A 22228-nucleotide genomic window follows, 5' to 3' on the forward strand; every position below is an offset into this window, starting at 1 on the left:
TCAAATACTCCTTAGCACTCACTGAGCATTTACTAAGTGAAAGGCCCTGCACTAGGTGCTAAAGATAAAAGATAAGAACAGTGAAAGAGACAGATCCAAAATTATATTTCTATAACAATGAATGAGAAGTTCTTCATAAAGGTGTAGGTGAGGTATTGTGGCAACTCAAAGAAGGGACACTAACTCTGCTGAGAAGGGAAGGAGTTATTAGAGAAGTGTCCCAAAAGGGCAGTACGATGAGATATTACTTACTGATCAGTTTCCTCGTCTATCAATGGAGCTTAACAACATTCCTTTAAAGCTACCTCCTGGTTTTTGTAAAAGAATTCTATGCTTTTTATACAATATAAATACTGATGCCACTCTTCTGAGGCTAAAAAGATTATAAAATTGTAGCAGGCAAGAAACTACAAATAACTTAATAGGAAAAAAGCTTACCCGTGATTATCTCAGTATCAACAGTGTAATAAAAAAGTACAGTACCTGGTTTTTAATCTTTAATTGGAATATAATCAGAATCAGCTTTTAAAAGTTTGGGATAATCTACTATGTATATGGGATTTAATAAAGATTTGCCAGGTATGTGAACTTAAAGACTTTTAAAAATAACAACCATGCAAACACTGTATGTCAGGAGCTCCTCTAAAACTTTTTTGTGGTCTTTCCTCATTTCGTTTTCACAACCACCTGACCAGGCTGGTACTGTTATTGCCTCCTTTTTTGAACCTGAAGCACAGAGACTGTAATAACTTGCCCAAGGGTACACAGTGAGTAAATGCAGAGCCAGGATTTGAACCCAAGAATTCTCTCCAATGTCCAGGCTTTCACCTACTCTGCCACACTGCTTGTCAAAAGGTACATCTACATACAATAAGGTTTTACAAACAAGCTGGGTGCAACTTGCCGTGTTAACTGGTCACACCTACCAGTTACCAACAGCCTGTAAGCAACTACATATAATCTGTTTAAAATAAATGTTTTAAGGCCTAAAATGTAAGTTTCTTTTCTTTTTACAAGTTTATTATATGTGTTTAATCAGGTGTATCGGAACACAATCATCAGAAGCAATTTCCTGAAAGAAGTTTTGTGAGTCTTAGACAAAATCTATATTTTATTCACCCCCACAAAATTCACCTGAGACTTGATGTCACTTTGAATGAACAAAGAAATTGATTTTTATGAGGAATCCTGTACTCGTAACCCAAAAATAAGTTTATGAAATAAAGTCTTTCATCAGGAAAACTGTTCGATTATGATTTTAAATTACAGCAGAACGCTTTGGTTTTTCCTTCCGACTTATAGAAAGTGTAGGTACAGAGAGCTCCCCCTAAAGCTAGTGGTGTGCTGGAGCCAGCTCAGAGAGACTTCAGAACCAAGGGGCTCGTCTCTTCCCAACTCTATCTCTTTCCAGTAAGGACTTGTTTGATAACTTGAATAGCTTGATATCAGCCAATGGCGGTATTTACACAACTGAACTTGGAAGTGCTACCATTCAGCCCCTCCGACACACCCAGAAAGCCTATTTCAAAACCTTTACCAGCACACCAGTGCCTAAGCTTGACTAAGAACTTCCTTCTTTTTGTCATTTATTACATGTACATTTTACTTTAGGGTTTACAAAGTGATGTCGTACTCACAAAAACCCTGTGATCGAAGACATTACTCCTCTCGTTTTATTGATTAGGTACAAAAAGGTTAAGTAATTTGACTAAGATCATATGGCCAGCAGGTGACAAAAGTATAGAATTCTGGTTCTTGGTCTTTTGATTCCAAGTAAAGGCTCTACAAAATAATTTCTGTTGAAATCATAATGAGGTGATCACCCAATATCCTTCAAACAGTAATAGCAGCTAGAGTATTTCATTCAAATATCTTATATTTAAATTTTAAAATAGGCATGAGAAGTGTAGTTCTAAATGGAGAAAAACTATAAGTTGTGCCATGAAAAAATATGGGTAACATATCAGGACTTCTTAGAATCAGAAAAAGTAAGAAATTAAGGTAAAGCTGAAAGACAATGAAATACATTTATAGAGCTACTTGTCCAAAGCCCTGTTGCACATAATTTACTATATTAAATCTTCTGTGATGTCCATTGTTATCAATTCCTGTTAATTAACATAAATAAGTAAAAAGTGTAGGATTATGTTAATGAAATAGCATAAGATAAGGATTCCTCCTATGGGTAACTTACTCAGTTTTAAGGAAAATACTGAGCTCACATAATCTCTGGTTCTCCTTTTAAGTTCTTGTGCTACAACACCCCTCCTAAATCTGTCTTCCAAGTTTAAAAAAAAAAAAGTCTAAAGGTTTCAGAAGATCTACAGAATACTTCTAAATTATACATTCTTTACATACAGGTAATTTCTTAAAATTTAATCTCACTATACATGAATGAATACAAAGTAATTCTAAAGAAAAGATAAAGAATTCAATTTTCCCATATTACAGGGAGAAATTCAAACCAGAAAAAAAATCACAGCAATTTAGGAACAAATCTTCTGACTTCCGGCTTCTTAGACATTTCAACTCAGCATCCACTGATTATTGTCTGTGTTTCCAATAGTGTTAGACACCATAACAGGACATAAGAATGGTGAAGACCTGACACCTGCCCCTCTGGAGACTTACGAACACACAACAAACCATAATATAAGGCAACATAAATGTTCTGTACTAGAGGTACAGACAAAGAGCTGTGGGAACACAGAGGATCGAGAGAGAGCTCTAGCCCAACCTCAGCTGAGATACATCCCAACTTCAGCGAATCCATAAAAGAGGTGAAAAATTAAGTGGGCCTTTATATGAACAACTCCAGGGGGACCATATCAAGAAGGGCTGGATGAGAGTTGAGACTTTATTCTGGAGACAGTAAATAATCAATGAAGTTTTTTGAGCAGAAAATGACATGCTCAGATCTGTATTTTGGGAAAGGACATCGGGTGGTATCTGAAGGTTGAAAGGGAGAAGTTGGGAGGAAGAAAGAGGAACTGAAAGGGATGCAGGGGGGTCACTCAGAGATGCATCTTGGTAGTCCAAATTAGCAGCCAGCATCCTGTTTTCTACTGCAACACACAGACATATGATACATTGTTCATATGCCAATGCATCTGGAAGCAAATGCAATTTCTGTCAAGTAGGCTATACCTCAAGAAAGCATATCACAGTCTACGGCCATGCCACCCTGAACAAGCCTGATCCCGTCTGATCTAGGAAGCTAAGCAGGGTCAGGCCTGGTTAGTACTTGGATGGGAGACCACCTAATAAGGCCAGGTGCTGTAAGTGTAAAATATAAAAAATAAGGGATTGTAAGCTGACAAGGTCCTTGTAATTTGTGAGGTCAACCAAGGGTTGCCCTGCCTAAAAAAAAAAAAAAGGAAAAAAAAATAAGAAAGCATATCAATGTGAGAATGATGTTCCTGTAAAGATGATCTTGAATCTGTGCTAACTGGTTAAGATATTGCTAACTCCTGCTGACGTGCATGTTTATCACACAACCTAAATAACAGTGATGAAGGCCAGCAATTGTGACAAAGAAAGGAGAGTGTAGTTTTAACATTCTCAAAAATACTGCAAGCTCCTTGAAAGAACCATTTCTCAAGCCATGACCTAACAAATCATTACATACTTATCCTCACGCGAAAACCCCGCCTGCCTCTGAGATTCACACTATATACTCATCAACTCTCCCTTCCTTGCTGACAACAGCTAACTGACTGGTCATCCTCTTCTTTGAGGTTTTTGGCACGTGATCAATTAATGCCTTCACAATAGCATCATAAATATCCAAATAGCTAGTCAATAAACCAATACCAAAGTTATTTAACCTGTTATATTCCAACCCCCTTCACCCACAAAAGCAACCACACCTTGGACCTTAACTCTGAAAATCTAAACTCTACTATAAGAATTCCTGACCATTTAAGCAACCTATGATCACAGATTCTTACCCACTCACTTTCTCATTCCTTTGCCCACAATACTTCTTCAATGTTAGCCACATCCATACATTATATGCTTCCAGACTAGTCTCGCATGGTTTCTACCAGCCATCTCAGTATATTACATCTTCACCACTTATAAATTACTGTACTGCTGCCCTACTCTTCTTCAGAGGGAGGAAGGAGACTACCAGATAACCCCAGACTACCTCTATCACTTAGCCAATCTTACAGATTTCTTTCAAAAACTTTCAGTGGAAGATTTGCCCTGTCTCCTGCTGAATGCTATCTACTCTGTCTTTGATCCAACCCCTCACATCTCCTCATGAACCTTCTCCACCTGTCTGCCACATATGGCACTCTTGACTAGACCTTCCTGAAATGTCCTACCTCGGTTTCCAAGATGCCATTCCCTTCTGGTTCTCCTCTTGTCCCTTATATGGTCCTTTATTCTTATTTGCTAAACTCTTTCTCAGTTCTTCCCTTAAACATTGATGTTCTATAGTTTCATAATTTTTTCCTCCCTGCACTACCTCATCTAAATCCCATAATTTCAACTACCATCAATGTGTTGGTTACTGGCTGCAAATACTTTAATCTCAACTTCCACCTCAACATCTAACCCCTACTAAACTACCCAGACTTTCATGGTTAGGCCTAAGGACTTCTCTACCTAGCTCGACATGCGAAAAAATTGAGTTTGACATTATTCTCTCCAAATCTGCTCTTCTGTCTATATTATCTATCTTGACATATAGCCTTGTTATCCATCTACTCGCCCAAGTCTATACCCACTCATCCTTCATAATAAATCTTTTCCAGCACACCTCTGACTACCTGAGTTCAAATCCTGTCTCTAACACTCTCTAGCTGTAAGACTTTGGACAAGTTACTTAACTTTCCATGTCTCAATTTCCTCATCAAAGAGAAAATAATACCACATAATCTGCAAGGATAATGTTAATATTAAATGATTAAGACATGTAAAGTTCTCATAGCAATGACTGGCACAAATTAGGTGCTAAAAATGTCTCCTATTGTTAGTTTTATTGTCACAGCTAATCAATCGACGTATGATCTATATTTTATTTTCATTAAGTCAGCTCTTCTCTAAATCTTTGTTTCTATTTTTGTTTATGCTTTCATCAACTTAGTTCATATTTAATCAAAATTAAGACATGTTTTTTTCACATTTCACTATGTCTGCCTTGGGATGTTATCTTATAGCTAATAGCATGTCATGTTTTCAAAGCAGGATTTTTTTTCTTAGAAGCACAGAATAATAATACTTCTTACAATTGATGGTATCCTTGGTGCAGTGAACTATAGTAAAGGCCTCTTGACTATTCTTCCAGTCTCCATTCTGCTTTGCCTACCCCTCATGAGTGACCCCAAATCCACTTCTGCCAGTAGGCTATATAGGACTAGGGAAGAATTCATAAAATGGCTGAAAGCATTCTACGAATGTTAGCTATTTCAATATCATTTGGTCTTTCACCATAAGTAGTTTTTATGGTAGTTAAATTTCAAGGAATTTTGGGAAAAATCATAATTAACCTTTGAAGACTTATCCATTTATTAACCTAGTCAACAGATATTAACAATGTTCCAGGAACTGTTCCAGGCACTGGGGCTATAGCTATAACAAAACAGACAAATCCAAGTCCTCACAGAATGTTCATTCTAATAAAGGGAGATTAAAAATTAAATAATATATGGGATCTATATGATGATAAGTGCTTTGAAGAAAAAAATAAAGCACGAAGGAGGGATAGATTTATCAGACCCCTGATAACTGTGTTGAGAAATGATTCTCCTGCATGGTGATAATGCTAATACCATTGGACCTTAGAAACAGTTCCCCAAATGCAAGTTCTCCGTAATGCATTTCCCCAGGCAACTTTGATTTAGAAAAGAAAGGGTAAATCTCAAAAGCCTTGGGTTTATACAGCCTAGAAGCTGATCCACTTTAGCTACCATACTAATAAGGACTGTGGTTATAGCTTCTACGGCCTTGACGAGTCTTTGCCTTTTATATTTTAGGAGGTCATAAATGTGAAATGGGGGCACGTTTCAGGTCCACAACTTACTGCCACCTCTGCCTTTCCTGAACTCCCAAAATAGCTAAAGGTTCTTTTTAAAAGGCTTCAGAGCTCTGACATAGGTGCTCCCAGGTGGCTGCTATAACTCATTTCGACCTGGCTGAACAGGCATGAATAAGCCTCTCTACTGTTAGTTTTATCTTCCCTTCAGTGCTTGAGAACACAGAATGATCTCTAAAAGTTTACGCTTTATTAACTTCATGAGCCACCAGAAAAATTCCTTCGGTATCATCAGGATAATTCAGTGCAGGTACCTTCAGTGTCCTAATATGATTCTCAGCCTCACTCTTTTCTTTCTTGAAGTGCTTCATCAGCTCCTGGATATTTTGTTCGTGTTTAGTTTTCACACTCTGCAATGATGATGTGAGATCGTCCAGCTCCCTCTGGTGAACGTCTCGTTCCAGCTTTAACTGTGTAATGATTGTAGCTGTTTCCTCATCTCTGGATTCTGCCTGTGTCTTGAGGTCAGAAAGGTTCTTAAGCACCTCCTTCCTGGCTCTCTGTTCCTCAGCCAATTTATTAGCGAGATCTGCCCGGATGGCACTCAAATCTTTGACGGCCTCTTGCATCTCAAGAAGTTGAGCTTTGTCCTTGGCCTGGCTTTTCTGTAACTCTGCAATTTCTTCGTCCAGGTGAGTTTTCTCAACTTTCATCTGGCTTTGAATCTTATTCTGCTTTTTCAATTCACTTTCTAGCCTACGAATGGTGTCCAGGGAATCCTTGATTTCTAGTTCAAGGTCAGCTTGATGAGCCTGAACATCACTTAGTTTCTGCTCCTTACAGTGAAGCTCCTCCTCTTGAAGGGCACGCTTTGTTATGACGTCATTCAATTCCTTTCGAAGGTTCTCTATTTGTTGCAACGCTGCATAAAGCTGGCTCTTCAATTCATCCTTTTCTTTTAGAATCTATTGGGTTAAGAATATAAAACAAAAAAATTACTATAAAATTCACCAAAGACACTTCCAAAATACAAAATAAAGTTCAATCCACAAGGAGAAGAAAAAGTCATCACAAGATACTTTGTATTTTTTCCATTTTTTAAAGAAAATATTTTAGCCTAGGAAAAAAAATATAATTACCTTGAAGGAGCACCACACTGAAATACATGCTTCAGATTTTTCATCACCAAAATATATCAACCCAAGATTATAAATAATTATTTAAATGTAAGATAAAATTGACCAAAGAAAAGGGAAAAGAAAAAGACTCCTACTGTAGTTTACCAGAGGTTGAAATAATATAGCTTACTTAAAATAACAATAATTTTTACTGCAATGTCACACTTTTAAAAAGGAGAAGCCTCAAAACAGACAGGGAAGCTACCATAGGGAAGCACACAGACACTAAGAAAGGTTATGGTACAATCAGCCATTATTAGTAAAATAATACCAGCAGTAACAAAAAAAAACACCAGTATGTAACAGAGAGTCTTGAAGCCCCACAAAGGTAGAAATGAGATTAATTTAAGCTTAGGAGAAGTTGGGAAGGGACTCAACAGAAAAGTCAAGAGACCAGATGGTCATCGCCCACTGTCAACCTGTTTAGGGGGTTAGGGTTTACATTGAGGGAGAGAGGCTAAGAACTAATCCTCTAATCCTCACCATGCACCAATGCAAATGAAAAAGCTAGCAGCTAAGGAAGTCAAAATTGCCGCCACACACAACACAAGCACCAAAACAATCTCTGTACCTGCTTGATGATGCCCACCGTAACTCAAACCTAGAAAAAATTAAAGTTCTCATTTCAGAATTCGAAATAATGAGTTAAAATACAAATACTTGTGAAGTATTTTTAGACTCTGCATTTTAATACTTCAGTGTGAAGCAATTCAGGATAAAATGTAATGATCAATCACTCAAAAAAAATGTTTTTCCTCAAATCGCTCTTGGTTCAAACAGGGAGGAACGGCATGAAGCTAACATGAGAAAGAATGAAAGGAGGTGGGTGATTAGGCATCTGAGCTCTGATGAGAGAGACCTGATTTAGAATCTGTCCAGTCATAAGTAGTTTTATGGCCTTAAGGAAATTATTTGTCTTTCTAAAGATAACAATAATACCTATATAATAGCGTTGTGAAGATTAGTGGGAAAGGGGGAACCAAAAAGTGTGGGTGGGATTTAGGTTCAAAAAGAATCTGGGACCTCAGAGAGGTATTAATGCAAGAGAGTGATCAAAACTGGAAAAGAGGGAATAACCGATAAATCAAAGTCCCTGGATTTGAAAAGACTCTGGAACACAGATAAATGAGTTCACTTTGGAAAGATTGTAAGGCAGGAAAAATGACTAGAAATATAGATAAGCCTAAGGGTACATGTATTACTTTTCTACTGTAGTGTAACAAATTCCAACAAACTTAGTGGCTGAAAACAATACCCATTTATCATCTCACTGTTTCCACAGGTCATAATTCCCTGCGAGGTATTCATTCATAAGACCTGGCAATAGTCTCCCAAGGCTAAAATCAAGGTGTCAGCTGACCTGGACTCTCATCTGGAAGTTTTAGGGAAGATCTCACTTCCAAGTTCATTTATGTTTTTGGCAAAGCTTAGTTCTGTGGATTTAGGATTTGGGTCCCTGTTTCCTTGCTAGGTTTGGGCCAGGGGTTGTTCTGAGCTTCTAAAGGTTACCCTCAATCCTTGGCTCATGGACTCCTCTGTCTCTCTGAAGCCAGCAACACCACAATGAATCTTTCTCATGTTTTGAATCCCTCTAGCTTCCCATTCTATCCAAAGCCAGAAAAATGCATCTGCTTTTAAGGGCTCCTGTGATTAGATTAGACCCATCCAGATAATCTTATCTTGAGATCAATAATCATGGAAGTGAAACACACACTTCACAGGTTCCAGGAATTAGGGTGAGACATCTCTGGGAGGTCACCCTACTTACCATGCTACGGAAGATGAAAACTGACAGAATCAAGTCTTGGCTGTAAGGATAATGTGGAAGGGGCCTAAGAATAAGGGGAGGAGCCTTAAATATAGTGATTAATTTTTAGAACAGATAATCTAGACCCCTGGCCATGAGGAAAGAGACTCCTCCATGCAATTCTGAAGATAAAAATCATATTTCTAAAATGAAGCTCTAGCAGGTAAAACATCTTTGATTTAAAATACTATAATGTCTACCTAAGGTTGCTTTAAACAGCAATGATATTTATTTCTCCCACATAGCAGGAAGACCGGACAGTTGCTGGTTCAGGAAGAGTCCTCCAAAGCTCAGGCTCTGCTACTCTACAATTCTTCAGTTTTTGCCCTCCCCCCCACCACCCACAATCCCCACATGAGTGCTTCAAGCATCACATCGATTCATGACAGAGGTGACAGTCACAGACTATGTTGGTCAAGTTTAGAATTTCTTTGGCAATACAGATACTAAAAACTAAGTAAGTTCTACCCATTTGCTTTTGGTTAATTGTTTGGTTAGTAGCCACAGCCCAACGTTTTGTCTAGACGTTGTCTCTGAGTCTGAAAATGTCAGTGTCTTAACCACCAGCTCGATATCCTAGACATTCCCAGGAGCTAAGATAAATAGCCTTTATCTTGAGGGAACTCAAAACAATGGACTTGGGGCCCCTCTGTCCAGCCAGGAATGCTCAAACAGAAGTCCTTGAATAAGGCCTGCTTTTTTACCTCTTATTTATTTCTGCTGAGTTTCCTACCCTCCCTCTCTCGCTTGGACTAACTTCGGCATGGATAAATAATTTGGCTTTTCCAACCCTAAAAGACTCCAAATTATCAGACTCAGTAAATTTGGATTGCAAATTATAGATTTTCAGTCTCCCCACACCAAACAATCTTGCCATCTGCTTACAGTCTCCCCACACCAAACAATCTTGCCATCTGCCTTCAACCCATACTTGTCTTTCTCTTGTAGGACCTTCCTGAAAGCTGCAATAACAACGCGACACACTCCAGCATCCTAAAGTTTTCCTACTGGTCACTTAATACCATACTCAGGCACAGCATCAATGCCCCAAGGTATAAAATTTGATGGTTTAACCAACTACTTCCAATTGCATAGTAAGGTCTGCCAACTTTCCCTTTAGAAATATATGACCCTCCCCGTCCCCTCCCCATTTCTCCGCTTAGTCAATCCTACAGTGAGGTCTTTTACTAATAGCTCCTCACTCCTAGAATTGCTGTTTCATATCGGCTTGAATTTCTTCTGCTGAGAGTAAGAGGAAACTCCAGTTCGAGCTGGCTTAAACCACCAGGTAACTTATTATCATTCCACGCAGCACTGCTCCAGACACAGCATGGCAGAGCTCTAGGTCCAGCTCTCTGCATTTCCCTCAGCAATACCCTCCTCTGTATGCGACTTCATTCTCGGGACCATAGCAAGACAACTCCAGCCAGCCCAGGCATCACGGCCAAATACAACAATATCTAGAGAGGGAGAAAAGCTCTTTTCTTGTGTATCTTTTTTTAAGAGTGAGTAAATGTTTACCAGAAACTCCCCGACAGACTTCATAGCTCACTGAGCAGAACAGAGCTGTGTGCCTACATTAACTTTTTAATGGGATGGAATGGACTGGGGTGGGGGAAGTTACCAAGACCACCACAGGAGCCAAGCGACACTTGTAAGTTTTGCTAGTACTATTCAGGAGCACGAACAGAAAAAGTGGAGAGTTGGGTTGCTTCCAGATTGAAGATCAGTAAAAGGTGGAGGTGTGAGGTGGAGGGAAGAAACTGAAGATGTCATCACAGTAGCTTTTCATGAAGTCCAGTCTGACAGGAAAATACTGATTCCAGTAAACGACTGGTCAACCGGGGCAGGGGGGGAATGTAGGAATGTCAAAATCAGATCACAATGCTTAAAACAAGACAAACGGGGAATCAAAGAAATGTGTAAGATCAGAGACTGGAATATTGGAACTAAAAAACTGAACATACAGAAATTACAGATGATAACAAAGTTTAGTCACAGAACTTAGCTGTTGAGTGCTTTGAAGGTCACTGTAAAATAGGAAATTAGTGAAGTATAAGAATACAGAGCTCAGTGGGTTGCTGCCTTGAACTGTGAGGATGATGGCAACTATTACATGTAATGAAACAGGTTGAGGAGATATCCAGGTGCGAAAATCCTTGAGAAATGTGGAGGCATGTTGGAAAAATAAGGAGCAATCTGGAACGAAGGGAAGACGATGTTCTAACCAAGCAAACCCAGCTTTCAAACAAGAACGGCTATAAGGGAAGGCTATGAAAGAAGGATTGAAATGGCTGTGTGAAGCCAGAAGAATGATACTGTCTAAAATTGTGACAGATGACAGATACAGAAACAGGAATCAACTCTTCAAAGGCCTTGAGCACAAAGTATATGCAGGTTTTTTTAAATTAATTAAAAGGTAGACAAAGAAATTTTAAAAGGAAAAAGTTATTTTTCTGCATGTGAAGGAACATGCGAGTTGCTGTATTATACTACTGTATCAGTGATCTAGTCTTTCTTAAATTACATTTGCTAGGACTGTATACATGTTTTAAAAGTATGTACTTTAGCACTGATCCTTCATACACTTTAACCATTAAAAATTCAGATTTTAAAAAACAGGATATATCACATGTAAGTCTTTGTTCCCTCAGTATAAAGGCGCTACACAGAAGGAAAAGATGACAATATAAGATTCTTAAAGTCAAAGACTCAAGCAAAAAGCTCAATACATGGGCAAGCCAAGTATTCTGTCAATTCAGAAAACACACACAAACATAAAATCTAAGAGGCATTTACATTATCCATGTTAAAAAGGAATATGGATTTGGAAACATTCAGAAAAGTATACACAATGAACAGAAACCAAGTTTTTTTTTCTTTATCATTTTCAAAGCATATATAAAAACTAATGACTTCGAACAGCACTTTAAAAGAAAAAAACAATTGGTTTCTTTTATTATGGCTGAGTAATATTCCATTATATATGTTGTAGACCTGAAACTAATATAATATTGTATGCCAACTATATAATTTAAAAATAATTTTTTTAAAAATAAAGACAAAAACATCACAATTTAAGAGTATAGATTATTTGTATCTATAGGATTTTAGATCTCCCAAAATGTGTTCATCCCTCTATTCCTAAAGAATATCAAGATTCCCAGATGTGAACGCCATGCCACTGTCTTTTAAGGAAAGTATACAATCTGATCTTTCCGGTTTTTTCTGCAACGTGTCATTTGTTTGATATTCCATATCCTTTAGTAATGAAGTAGTTTTGTAATATGATATATAGCTGATAATCTTACCAAGATTTCAAAATGTAGAAAGCAAAAGAATAAATAAATAAATCAGAGCAGTTTTAAGATGACCATATGGAATGGTTCAACAATGTTACTTATTAAATAATTTATTCTTTAAGACATAATGTGTTTTATTTGTCAACCAGTATCATTTTTATCTTAATATATACTTCCAGATATAGCTTTGAGTCACTTTTTGAAAACAATTAGTCCTCAAAAACAAAAAAAGTAGTAGGCTATATTACCAGTGTCTTAAGGTAGATTTGGAAGTTTATTAAGAATTAAATACTTGTTAGAGGTATTATTCAATAAGATATTTTTAAAAATACTTTTTTCCAAAATTATTTACAACGTATTTCAACATCACAGATTTACTGGACACTTGAATTCGCAGTGAAATATCTATTATCCTTTCTTCCTGATTAACCATTGCTCTAACTGCGACATGCTGCATTAATTTTTAAGGCTTTTAAAGTGGAAATTACAATGCCTGCTGTGATAATTGTGATACCACCCTAACTGTGGCAATCACTTTAAAACTACTTCTTTGCTTATCATTAGCAATGCTAAATGATAAAAATAATTATATCAGGAGTATTCTGGGAAATGATTGTTTAACAATTTTTAATATTCTGAAAAGTTCAATCTAGAAAACTCTCAGCGCCATGGATTAGGATATGGGCTGATGACATGGATCCTTCTAAATTTCCTCTAATTAAGTAAAATCTCCAGATGTTTCTCAATCAATCAATTCTCCCAACTGCTCTTCTCTCTAGCTGCCACCTCCCGTATGTGCAGGCTCATTGAACCAGTTGCCAGACCAGGCTGACAACAGAATAGTCAAGGTAGAACCATTTCCCGGGATCGAATCAGTTCAGATTCAAGTCTGAAAGCTTTAGAGCTGCTTTATTTACCTCAGGACAACCTGTCACCCAGTGTGAGTCATACGGGTTAAACTGAAAAGCACTCCAGAGTAAGTGCAAAATGATCACTTCCTTCATCTGCTATATGTCCAAGAAACTCATAATTAAAAGGTAAAGCATCTTTTCCATGACAGCTCATCTGAAATAAGCATCTGTCACTCTTAAGTCCTGACAATTGATTTTATAAATATAATTGCCCTACATTTTGTTTTCTTTTGAAAGAAAGCCAACTTATCCAAATGATTATTCTTCTGGTACGTTCGGAGTTCTTGACAAGTGACAAATGATGAAGCAGAAATGATAAACCAAGACTAAACATGGATAAAAATCAATCATGACTTTCCTGCTTATTATCTTATAAACATCTGGGTTTAATTCAACCCAAAGATATAGCTGAGAATCAACAAAGGGGCATAAAACCCATTTAAAGTAACTGATTATACGAGAGAAAAGATGATATAAATGCATAGACAAATCAGTGAAATGTTTTTTGTTGCTATCAAAAGGGCATAAAAGCAGAATCTTAAAGAGGCTTCTGATCTGATGATACTGCTCAGTCACTGAGATTATCAATGTCACTCATTTAACTGAACCCATTACAGAGGCTGCCAGTAAATGGTCCAGTGGTATTTACTGCATTTTTTAAAGCTTCTTTCTAGCAAATACTTAAGTTGAAATATACAAATAAATGAGATTCTAAAATACATGCTTTAGGTGAAAAGTCATGCAGTGTTAAGGAAGACTTCATGATCTCCTTCCACAGGAATATTAAAGAAAAACTTTGATTTAGGGAACCAAAAACAAAACTGGAGGAGGGGGTTAGATCCATATTAAGGGCCAACTCTGCAAAGCCACGGAACGTTATACTATTAACAAGGCTTTAAAAAGATTTTAAAAACTAAGTTACTTTTTACCTTGAAATAGTCAATATATAAACACTCTTCTATCAAGGACATCTTGATAGATCATATGCACAGCATGGCACCCGAGTGTTTGTTCAAAGGAGGGATGGATGAATGGAATTTGGTTTTTATACCTGATTATTCTTGTCTGTCAGTTGATCGAGAGTGTCAGTTTGTTTCTCCAATGCTCGCTCTAACTTCTTATGCTTCAGCTTCCATTGCCTAATGGAGTCCTGAGCTTTCAGTTTCAGCTCTTCTCTCCTCTTCTCTGCCTCCTGTCTCAGGGCCTCTGACTGCTGGAACTCGAGGAGGTACTGCTCGGCCTGCTTGGTTGCATCCTCTGCGTGGTGAGTCAGCTCTGCGATCTGGAGGTCAGCATGCTTATGCCTGGCCTCACATGTCTCGAAGTGGTTCTGGATCTCCTTAAGTTGATCCAACATCTGTAGTTGCTGTTTTTCCCTGTTCTCCAATTCACGTGTTAAATTCTAGGAATAAAGCATGTGAAATATTAGAAACGTATTCTTACCAAAACTGGATGCATGACATAACATCAAATAAGAATCTCTAATGTCACTGAAATGGGAATCACCTGTATTAAATTTCAGTAGCAACCAATATAAAAAATATATATGTATTTTATAATAGCATTAGTTGAAAATAATTTTTTACATAAATATTCTCTTTTTTTAGATTATATCACTTATTTTCCACTTGACCATTACTAAAATAGATAGTCTTGTTGATGAGAAAACAATGTGCATTACTTTAGTAAGAACTTAGTATTTTGCCCAACTGAAGAAATGTCAATGTTTTAAAATTTGTCATATAATCATAGCAATCATATATAATATTCCACTTTCTGGCAGCACCAAAAATTTTGTTAAAATAAAAATCCATAACTAAAAAATAAGCATTGATGATAGAAACATCAGTTTAAATAATACTAGATTTCAAAGTCTATTTAAAAGGCTCTCAATAAAGGATTGATACATAGGTTATTTCCAGCTAAGTCAATATAAATTATACATTGACTGACTTTTCTCAAGCTTACAAGAATCATCGTAGAGTGAATTTTTAAATAAACTTATTAAATTTATTTGAAATACTTATCAATCCAGAAAAGAACATGAATTCTTAAAATCTCGCTATCCTACAACAGTTGGTCAATAATACATTTGTAAGTTACACTAAATCATCATGATTCATATACAGTTGTAATTTTAATAGAACAAGTAAAGTTCAATTTTTAACCTCAAAAATGAAAGAATATTGTTTTTATATAACATTTTATACAAATAAAATAATATCGCAATCATTAACATGAAGCCATTATTGTAAAACTTTGAAAGGGAGTGACAAATTCAGAAATAAGTACTTATAATGTGTCCCATGAGTGGTCCCTCCCGAGTCTTAGCTTCCAACTACCCAGAGTAACAAAGTTAACATGAAAAGGTCATGTGTCCAAATAAGATTGGATTCAGCAGGCTGCCAGCTGGACAAAAAAAAAAAAAAAAATCTACATTGTACTAAGGCATTAAGGCACCTACAAATAGAGACTGCAAGCATTTACCAACTGCCTCTGGCTCTACAGCGGAATCTTCAGTTCCGGATTCCATTATCCTTGAATTATGGCTCAGATAAAGTTAAATATAATTTCTTTCTTGATTAAAGTTATGGCTTGACATTATGGCAGATGATGATGATAATAATAATAATAATGCCTCAAAAACAAGCTTCATTTTCTAAGCAACGGGTTTGCATTTGTTCAGTTTGCTAAATTCATTGCAGACTGGAAGAGATGAATCACTCCTTTATACACCCAAACAAAACAGTAAATTGAAGAACTGTACACTTGTTTGTATGGAAAATTCTAAAAGAAGATCAAAAAGCCCTTGTGATGCGGTTTACCCCTTTGCCCTTATCTAACACTTACCACCATGCTAGAAATCAACTTTATTGATAAGCCATCTCCAAATAATTTCTACATCAACAGAGATGTATCCATTTTTTTTTTTTCCAACAAACATTTGGGAGAATGGTGACATTTCCCCTGTGTTAGGCACATAATTTACAGGAAGGTTAATAAGATCTGGATTCAATATCAAAGAAGCTAATAATTTAACTGGGGTGATATTCACATGAACAGCTAAATTACGACATGGACAATACTAGGTGCTAAAATGTGATAGACAGTTAGCTGAAGGAGTCTATATTCCACAGTGTAGCTGGGGACAGGCTCTCTTAGCAGGTGACATATGAGCTGAGTTTTAAATGAAAAAGAGCTACCAATAATAGTAGTAATAATGATGATAGTGATGATAATAATAAAATTACTACTACTAAAGTTTATTGGGCACTTGAGTTTTGCAAGGAATTGTGCAAATACTTTATATAAATCACCTCAGTCAATCCCACCACAAAACTAAAGTAAGGCACTATTTTTATCTCAATTTTAGTGAAAGGTAACCAAGGCTTGGAATCTTCCCAAGATCACATACCTATTAAGTGAGGGCACTGAATTCTGACCCAGATAGTCAGATTCCAGGGCTCATGTTTTCAACTCTGCTAAGCTTCCAGAATCTCAGATGACCCCAACTCGAAGTCTCTTCACTCACCCACTCCCATAGTCCTATTGTAGTGTTTGTTTTTTTTCCAGAACTGCCACCTTTGAGGTAAGAGGTATGTCCCAAACTCCCTTCTCCCACCATCTCCTCCTACCGCTTTCCCCTCCCCTCTTTCTCGAGCCTCTGGCTTTATCCACCAATCTGCCCAGTTCCCTCACTCCCTTACTTCTGTGCATCTACTCTTCGCTGTCAAGATAATCACATCCTTAGTATTCCTTTTGCTGGCTTTAAATGCAGGCTCTCTAAACTATCTTCCTTTATTTTCATTTTAGCCACTCTCTGGGTCACATCTCAAACTCCTTTTTAAAACTATTAATCCACTAAACTGGAAGAGCAAAACCACCAGCTCTAGGGGAACTAAAATATTTCCTAGGTCAGATTACTAAGTCCTCTAAGGAAGATCACTCAGGAGTGTCAATTGATGCAATGGCACATTGAGAGCCAACTCCTCAGTGCCCAGAAATTCCTCTGCATGCCTCTACCCAGCCCACACAGTGGGTGTTCCAAAATGTCCTATCTCTTTTCACAATGGCCAATCTCTCCTCCTCCCACATCCATCAAGGGCTACACTATGTCAATTGTTCCCTTTCCCATGTCTTCAACCTGTCTTTCCCTACCAGATCATTTTTCTCTACTCCCATGTTAAAAGCTCACAATAATATTTTTTTTAATGAAACAAAACAAAACCTGTATTAATCCAACATAATCTTCTAGCCAGTGCTTGGACTCTTCTTCCTGTTAAGTCAAACTCCTGGAAAGAACAGTCCACACTAGATGCCTCACAATCTTATTTGCAGTTCACTTCTTGATCTGTGGATCTGGTTTTCATCCCTATCATACAATTAAAATAGTTCTCATCAAGATCCCCAAAGATTGCCTAAAGCCAAATATAATGGACTGTTTTAAAAATCCTTCCCAATTTCCTTATTGTATGTGACACTATCAATTATCTCTTCTTATTCTTAAGTCTTCCTTCTTCCCTGACTTTTATAATACACTTCATGTTTTTCTTCCTATTATTTCATAATCATCTTTTCTGGGTTCCTTCTACCATTTATCTTTTTTTTTAAGTTTACCATATCTTGGTTCCAATATTTATTATATTGACAGGTTAGCAATACTAGAATAAATAAGTAATATTTCTCTTACAGAATATTGTGGTGACACTATTGCTAAGGATTAAACACTCTGAGGATTTCACAGAAACGTCTTAATTTAAACAGACAGTAGCCAGAGTCCTTGTGGCCAATGTGAATGATCTCTCACATCTGTAAATGCTCTGGGCGAGATTTCTACAAACATCTGCATGACAAAAACGATGCCATTAACATTCAATAATGCGAAAGCCTAAGCATCACCTAGCTTCAAACAAGTCTCCACTGAATGTGGTTTTCAACTGCAAGAAAAGGAAAATGAAATATTCTTTGGCTCTTTCTGCCTAGAAATAACTTTTGACCTAAGTCACTGAATAAGAGTCCTAACCCTTTGGAAGGTGGACTGACTATTTTCTTCCTGAGACATTATAACTGAGTTTGCAACAGAAGACCTGTAGTTGTGCCCATGAATTTTACATTCATGCCTGGGTGCCCAGGAAAGGAGGGGCTTCTCCATAGGCACAAAACTGCACTGCTGGCCAGCCAAATTCTGTTCTCCTGGAGCTGACATGTTCTTCTGGCCACCTGAACCATTTACCTTTTAATAGAGATAACTATTCAGGGTTCTAGTATTAAACATTATCCCATCTACAAAATATCTTGGTAGGTAAGTACATTGTAGGTAGACAGAGATATAAGTGATTCCTTTGAAGCCAAGACTGATCTTCTAAACCCCAGACCTTCAAAGACCTAATTGCATAATTAGGTAATCCCCATAGACAATGAGAATAGGCACAGGATTGATATAAATTCTTTTCTTCTCACATTTAAAAATTGCAGACTTTCACATTAACATATTACACACAATAATTCACATAGAAAGATATTTGAAAACATCATGGCACTGATTGTCTATGTGAGTGTAAACGAACAGAAAAGGATGTGGGTCTTACTGTAAATGACTGTGATTCTCACTATTGATGGGAAAGTTTTGAATTTGACCTGGATGGACACCACCTCTGACGGCCCCGAGTCTGGAAACTATTGCTACTGCTTCACCCCCATCAAGTCTGTCTGTACTGGTGCTTCAGATAAAACCTGTCGTAGAATCTCTTTCTATATTCATTCTTTGGCAGACCCTATTCAGCCATTGCTTGAACATTTTCTTTAATCCATCTTCCTCAAATAAACAACCAGAATAATCTAAATGTAATAAACATTTCTGACCCATCAATCTAAAGAGTATACTGCAGAACCCTCATAAACATATGCATAGAAAGAGCACACGAGCTTTCAGAGTAGGCACATATAATAAATATTAGCATCTTCCTATGTAGTATATGTACTGCTAAATGAAAAGCAATTTTCTTATTTTATTCCAGTATGATGATTTTCCATTGCATTATTACTACCATGCATTCCTGGAGGCATCTTCTTCTATGAAGTACTTTTTATATTGTACAAAATGATCTCAGCCTGCGAACCAGGATGATTAAATTTCATATCAATTAAACCCACTGTTTATGTCTCACTTATAAATATTGTCAAAGATAGGGATAATCCAAAACAGAAGTGCCCTTTTCACCAAGAATTCCTTCCAGCTCTAGGGGAGGAAAAACTTTTAGGTTCATACAAATTTTATTTCATATTTTTACATATACACAGGAACTTTCACAGGCGACATGAAGACCCAAAGATGAGGTTAGAACTAAGCTTATATTCCTTTTTAACAAAGAATTTATTGGAAAAATGACAAGATAAAGGAAAAGGGGTTTAATAGTTTTTAGGGGTGGTAAATTGTGGGAAAGTGCCTAGGAAATATATAGAGGAAACCAATGGAAGATAGGGTTATTTTAGGTTTGTTTGTATATATCCAATTTGGTGTCAATTCCCAGTCTCCAATGATAAGAATGTTCTCTTTCTGGAGGGCTCCCTCATCATGGAAAATATTGTGATCTGCTTTTAGGTAGAAACAGGTCAGCGACCCTTTCCTGTACCTACTATTTCCCAAGTGCCTTCAGCCCAAAATAATCAATATGACAAAGTAGCAAACTTTGGGTGACAAGTTCTCCTACCCTTCACTGTACATTACCAAAAGGTTTATAAAAGCTTCAATTTAGTCTCAAGCTTTACACATTTAAATTCCGTTTTTCTCTTTCTCATTCTTTCTCCAGGTGAGAAAAAAAACGTTCATGAGTAGTTGCGTCAGGGTCTCAGAGTTGGTGACTGCTAGAAGTAGTCACAATATTAGGTAAGTAGTCAGACATGAGTGGCAGGGGAACAAAGAAATGGGGGCCCAGCCTAGAGACTACCCAAAGAACACCCCAATGGTCAAAGTTATAGCAGCCAAGTGTCAATCAAAATGACCTCACTTGCCAATCACCTAGGAATGCCTTGGACCACCCCATCATGGCCCAAATATAAGGCAGACATGCCCACTTCTGGGTCCTTTCTGCCCTTCTGTGCTCCTCTCCCTTTTGCCCTTCGGGGCTCCCCACCCTTTCTGCCCTTTTGAGTTCTCTCTCTTGTAGGTGGCCTTTTGTGGCCTTTTTGCCCTTTTGTGGCCATTTTGGCCCCTTTGTGTTGGTTACAGCACTGGGACCATGTGTCTGCTTGGGGCGTTCTTTGTCTTTCTAAAACATATTTTCAATAAAACTATTAAATCTCCATGACCTGTAGTTCTTTACTGTGTCGTCTGAGGAAAACCCGAGGAAAAATGCTAACTACAGGTCTATGCTATCATTATCCCTCTCCCTGCCCCCTGCCGCTGCTGCGACCCTGAACTCCCATCGGCCCCAGCTGTGACAGCTAGACTCGGTACATAGTTAGTTATAATTAACGCTAAAACTTATTAGAGTAAAAAATGCAAGGCAAAATCATCACGGGAAAGAGGACATGGGTAAAGTCCAGCAGAAACCAGGTGTTAAAAGTCCAAGACTCCTCCCCCAGTGGAGCCACACAGGACACATCAGAGTCTTCCAGCAGTGAACTCTGGTGACAATTCTGAAGTGTTGTCTACCCAAAAACCTCATTAGAGTCAATACCCAAAGTTTTAATTAGGGCCTAGTCTCTGAGGCGCTGTCTACCTAGCATGTACCAAAATTCCAAACTTCTAGAAGGAAGGAAGGTATTCAACATAAACCACATTATACGAAAGGTCTAGGCACAGTGAGTTGGCCTTATCATTTACAGAAAGTTTCTATTTCCCTACAAGAACCGATTATCATTCAAGTTTCCACATGCCAGACAAGGGCTTACCTTGTAAGCAGGCCCCCCTAGGAAAGCTGCTTCAGGCCTACTGTGTTAACTCTTTTCTTATAAAGGCCAAAGAATACACAGAGAAGAATGAAGATAATGAGGCCCTAAATGAGTTCTTTATTAAAAACGATTAACTGTAAATAATACCTATAAAACAATGCATTTAGAAGATGACAGAAAAGAACTCTCTCTTTGAAACTGATTGGCTCTGGCTGCCATTAGCTCCCTTTCTAATTGCTGCAGTAGTTGTATTCAAATTCTGAGAAAACTGCAGACAGCCTACTCTTATGAATAAAACATTAAAATGAAAATAGAAAATGAAAAAATATTGTATTTAAAAAATAATATGGTGGATAGCATCCACCATAAATTCTAGCTTTTAGCGATCACACATCTAAGACAATTTTACATATGTTGACTACAAAAGGATATTTATCAACTTGAAATTACAACAGTGGAAAAACTGGACAAGGTAGGAAAATAATGGAGCAAATTTACAAACTAAAAAATCGTCTCTGTCCAGCATACAAAAATCTTCCCGACTACCTTCTTGCTTTCTATGATATTCATGGAAAAAAAAAAAAATTGCTAGGTCTATATTTAAAACATAGAGGGGTTAAGAGACAAAACGTAGACTGCTGTACATGGTTCACTGATGTGACTAAAACACAATATAATACAATTTCTCTTCTACTCTTACTTGACAGCGAACACACACAAGAGATGAGGCACCCTAGTAAACAGATAAAGACAAAAATCTGGCCCCAAATAAGCCAGGGAACTCTGAAAAATACACATTTTAAATAAAAATTTCCCATCTACAATATTATATGCTTTGTTTGGAAACTTGTATAGGTAATGAGAACACAGATACGCTTTAATGACTCACAAGTAACATCCCTCAGAGAGACAGCGGCATATCATGGAAAGCATGAGTCTCACACTTGAATTCAAGTCCCGGCTCTGCCATTCTATGACCTTAGAAGAACTGCTTACTATCTGTGAACCAAAGCAACTAAATTTATAAAACAGACTTGATAATACCTACATCTCAGAAGAATGATGACCTCCATGAGATCACTTAGATAAAACACCAGGAAGAGTGATTAGCACATTTTAGGAACACGACAATGATAAGTTTTAATTACTAACAA

The 22228-nt window shown here is 37.3% G+C and overlaps 1 protein-coding gene and 1 pseudogene across 8 annotated transcripts in view; one reads left to right on the top strand and one right to left on the bottom strand.

Moving 5' to 3' along the window:
- Window positions 1-22228, bottom strand: part of CEP128 (centrosomal protein 128) — a 329036-nt gene that overhangs the window by 211549 nt on the left and 95259 nt on the right. For all 8 annotated transcript variants that reach the window (XM_036218273.1, XM_036218272.1, XM_036218269.1 and 5 more), the window contains 2 exons: window positions 14233-14583; window positions 6298-6948 (listed from right to left, as the gene is read on the bottom strand). In XM_036218273.1, the coding sequence (XP_036074166.1) occupies window positions 6298-6948; window positions 14233-14583 (1002 nt within the window). The remainder of the gene's footprint in view (window positions 1-6297; window positions 6949-14232; window positions 14584-22228) is intronic.
- Window positions 3167-3285, top strand: LOC118600580 (annotated as a pseudogene).

This window comes from Rousettus aegyptiacus, unplaced genomic scaffold (genome assembly GCF_014176215.1).
Source record: "Rousettus aegyptiacus isolate mRouAeg1 unplaced genomic scaffold, mRouAeg1.p scaffold_m13_p_3, whole genome shotgun sequence".
NCBI classification, from domain to species: domain Eukaryota; kingdom Metazoa; phylum Chordata; class Mammalia; order Chiroptera; family Pteropodidae; genus Rousettus; species Rousettus aegyptiacus.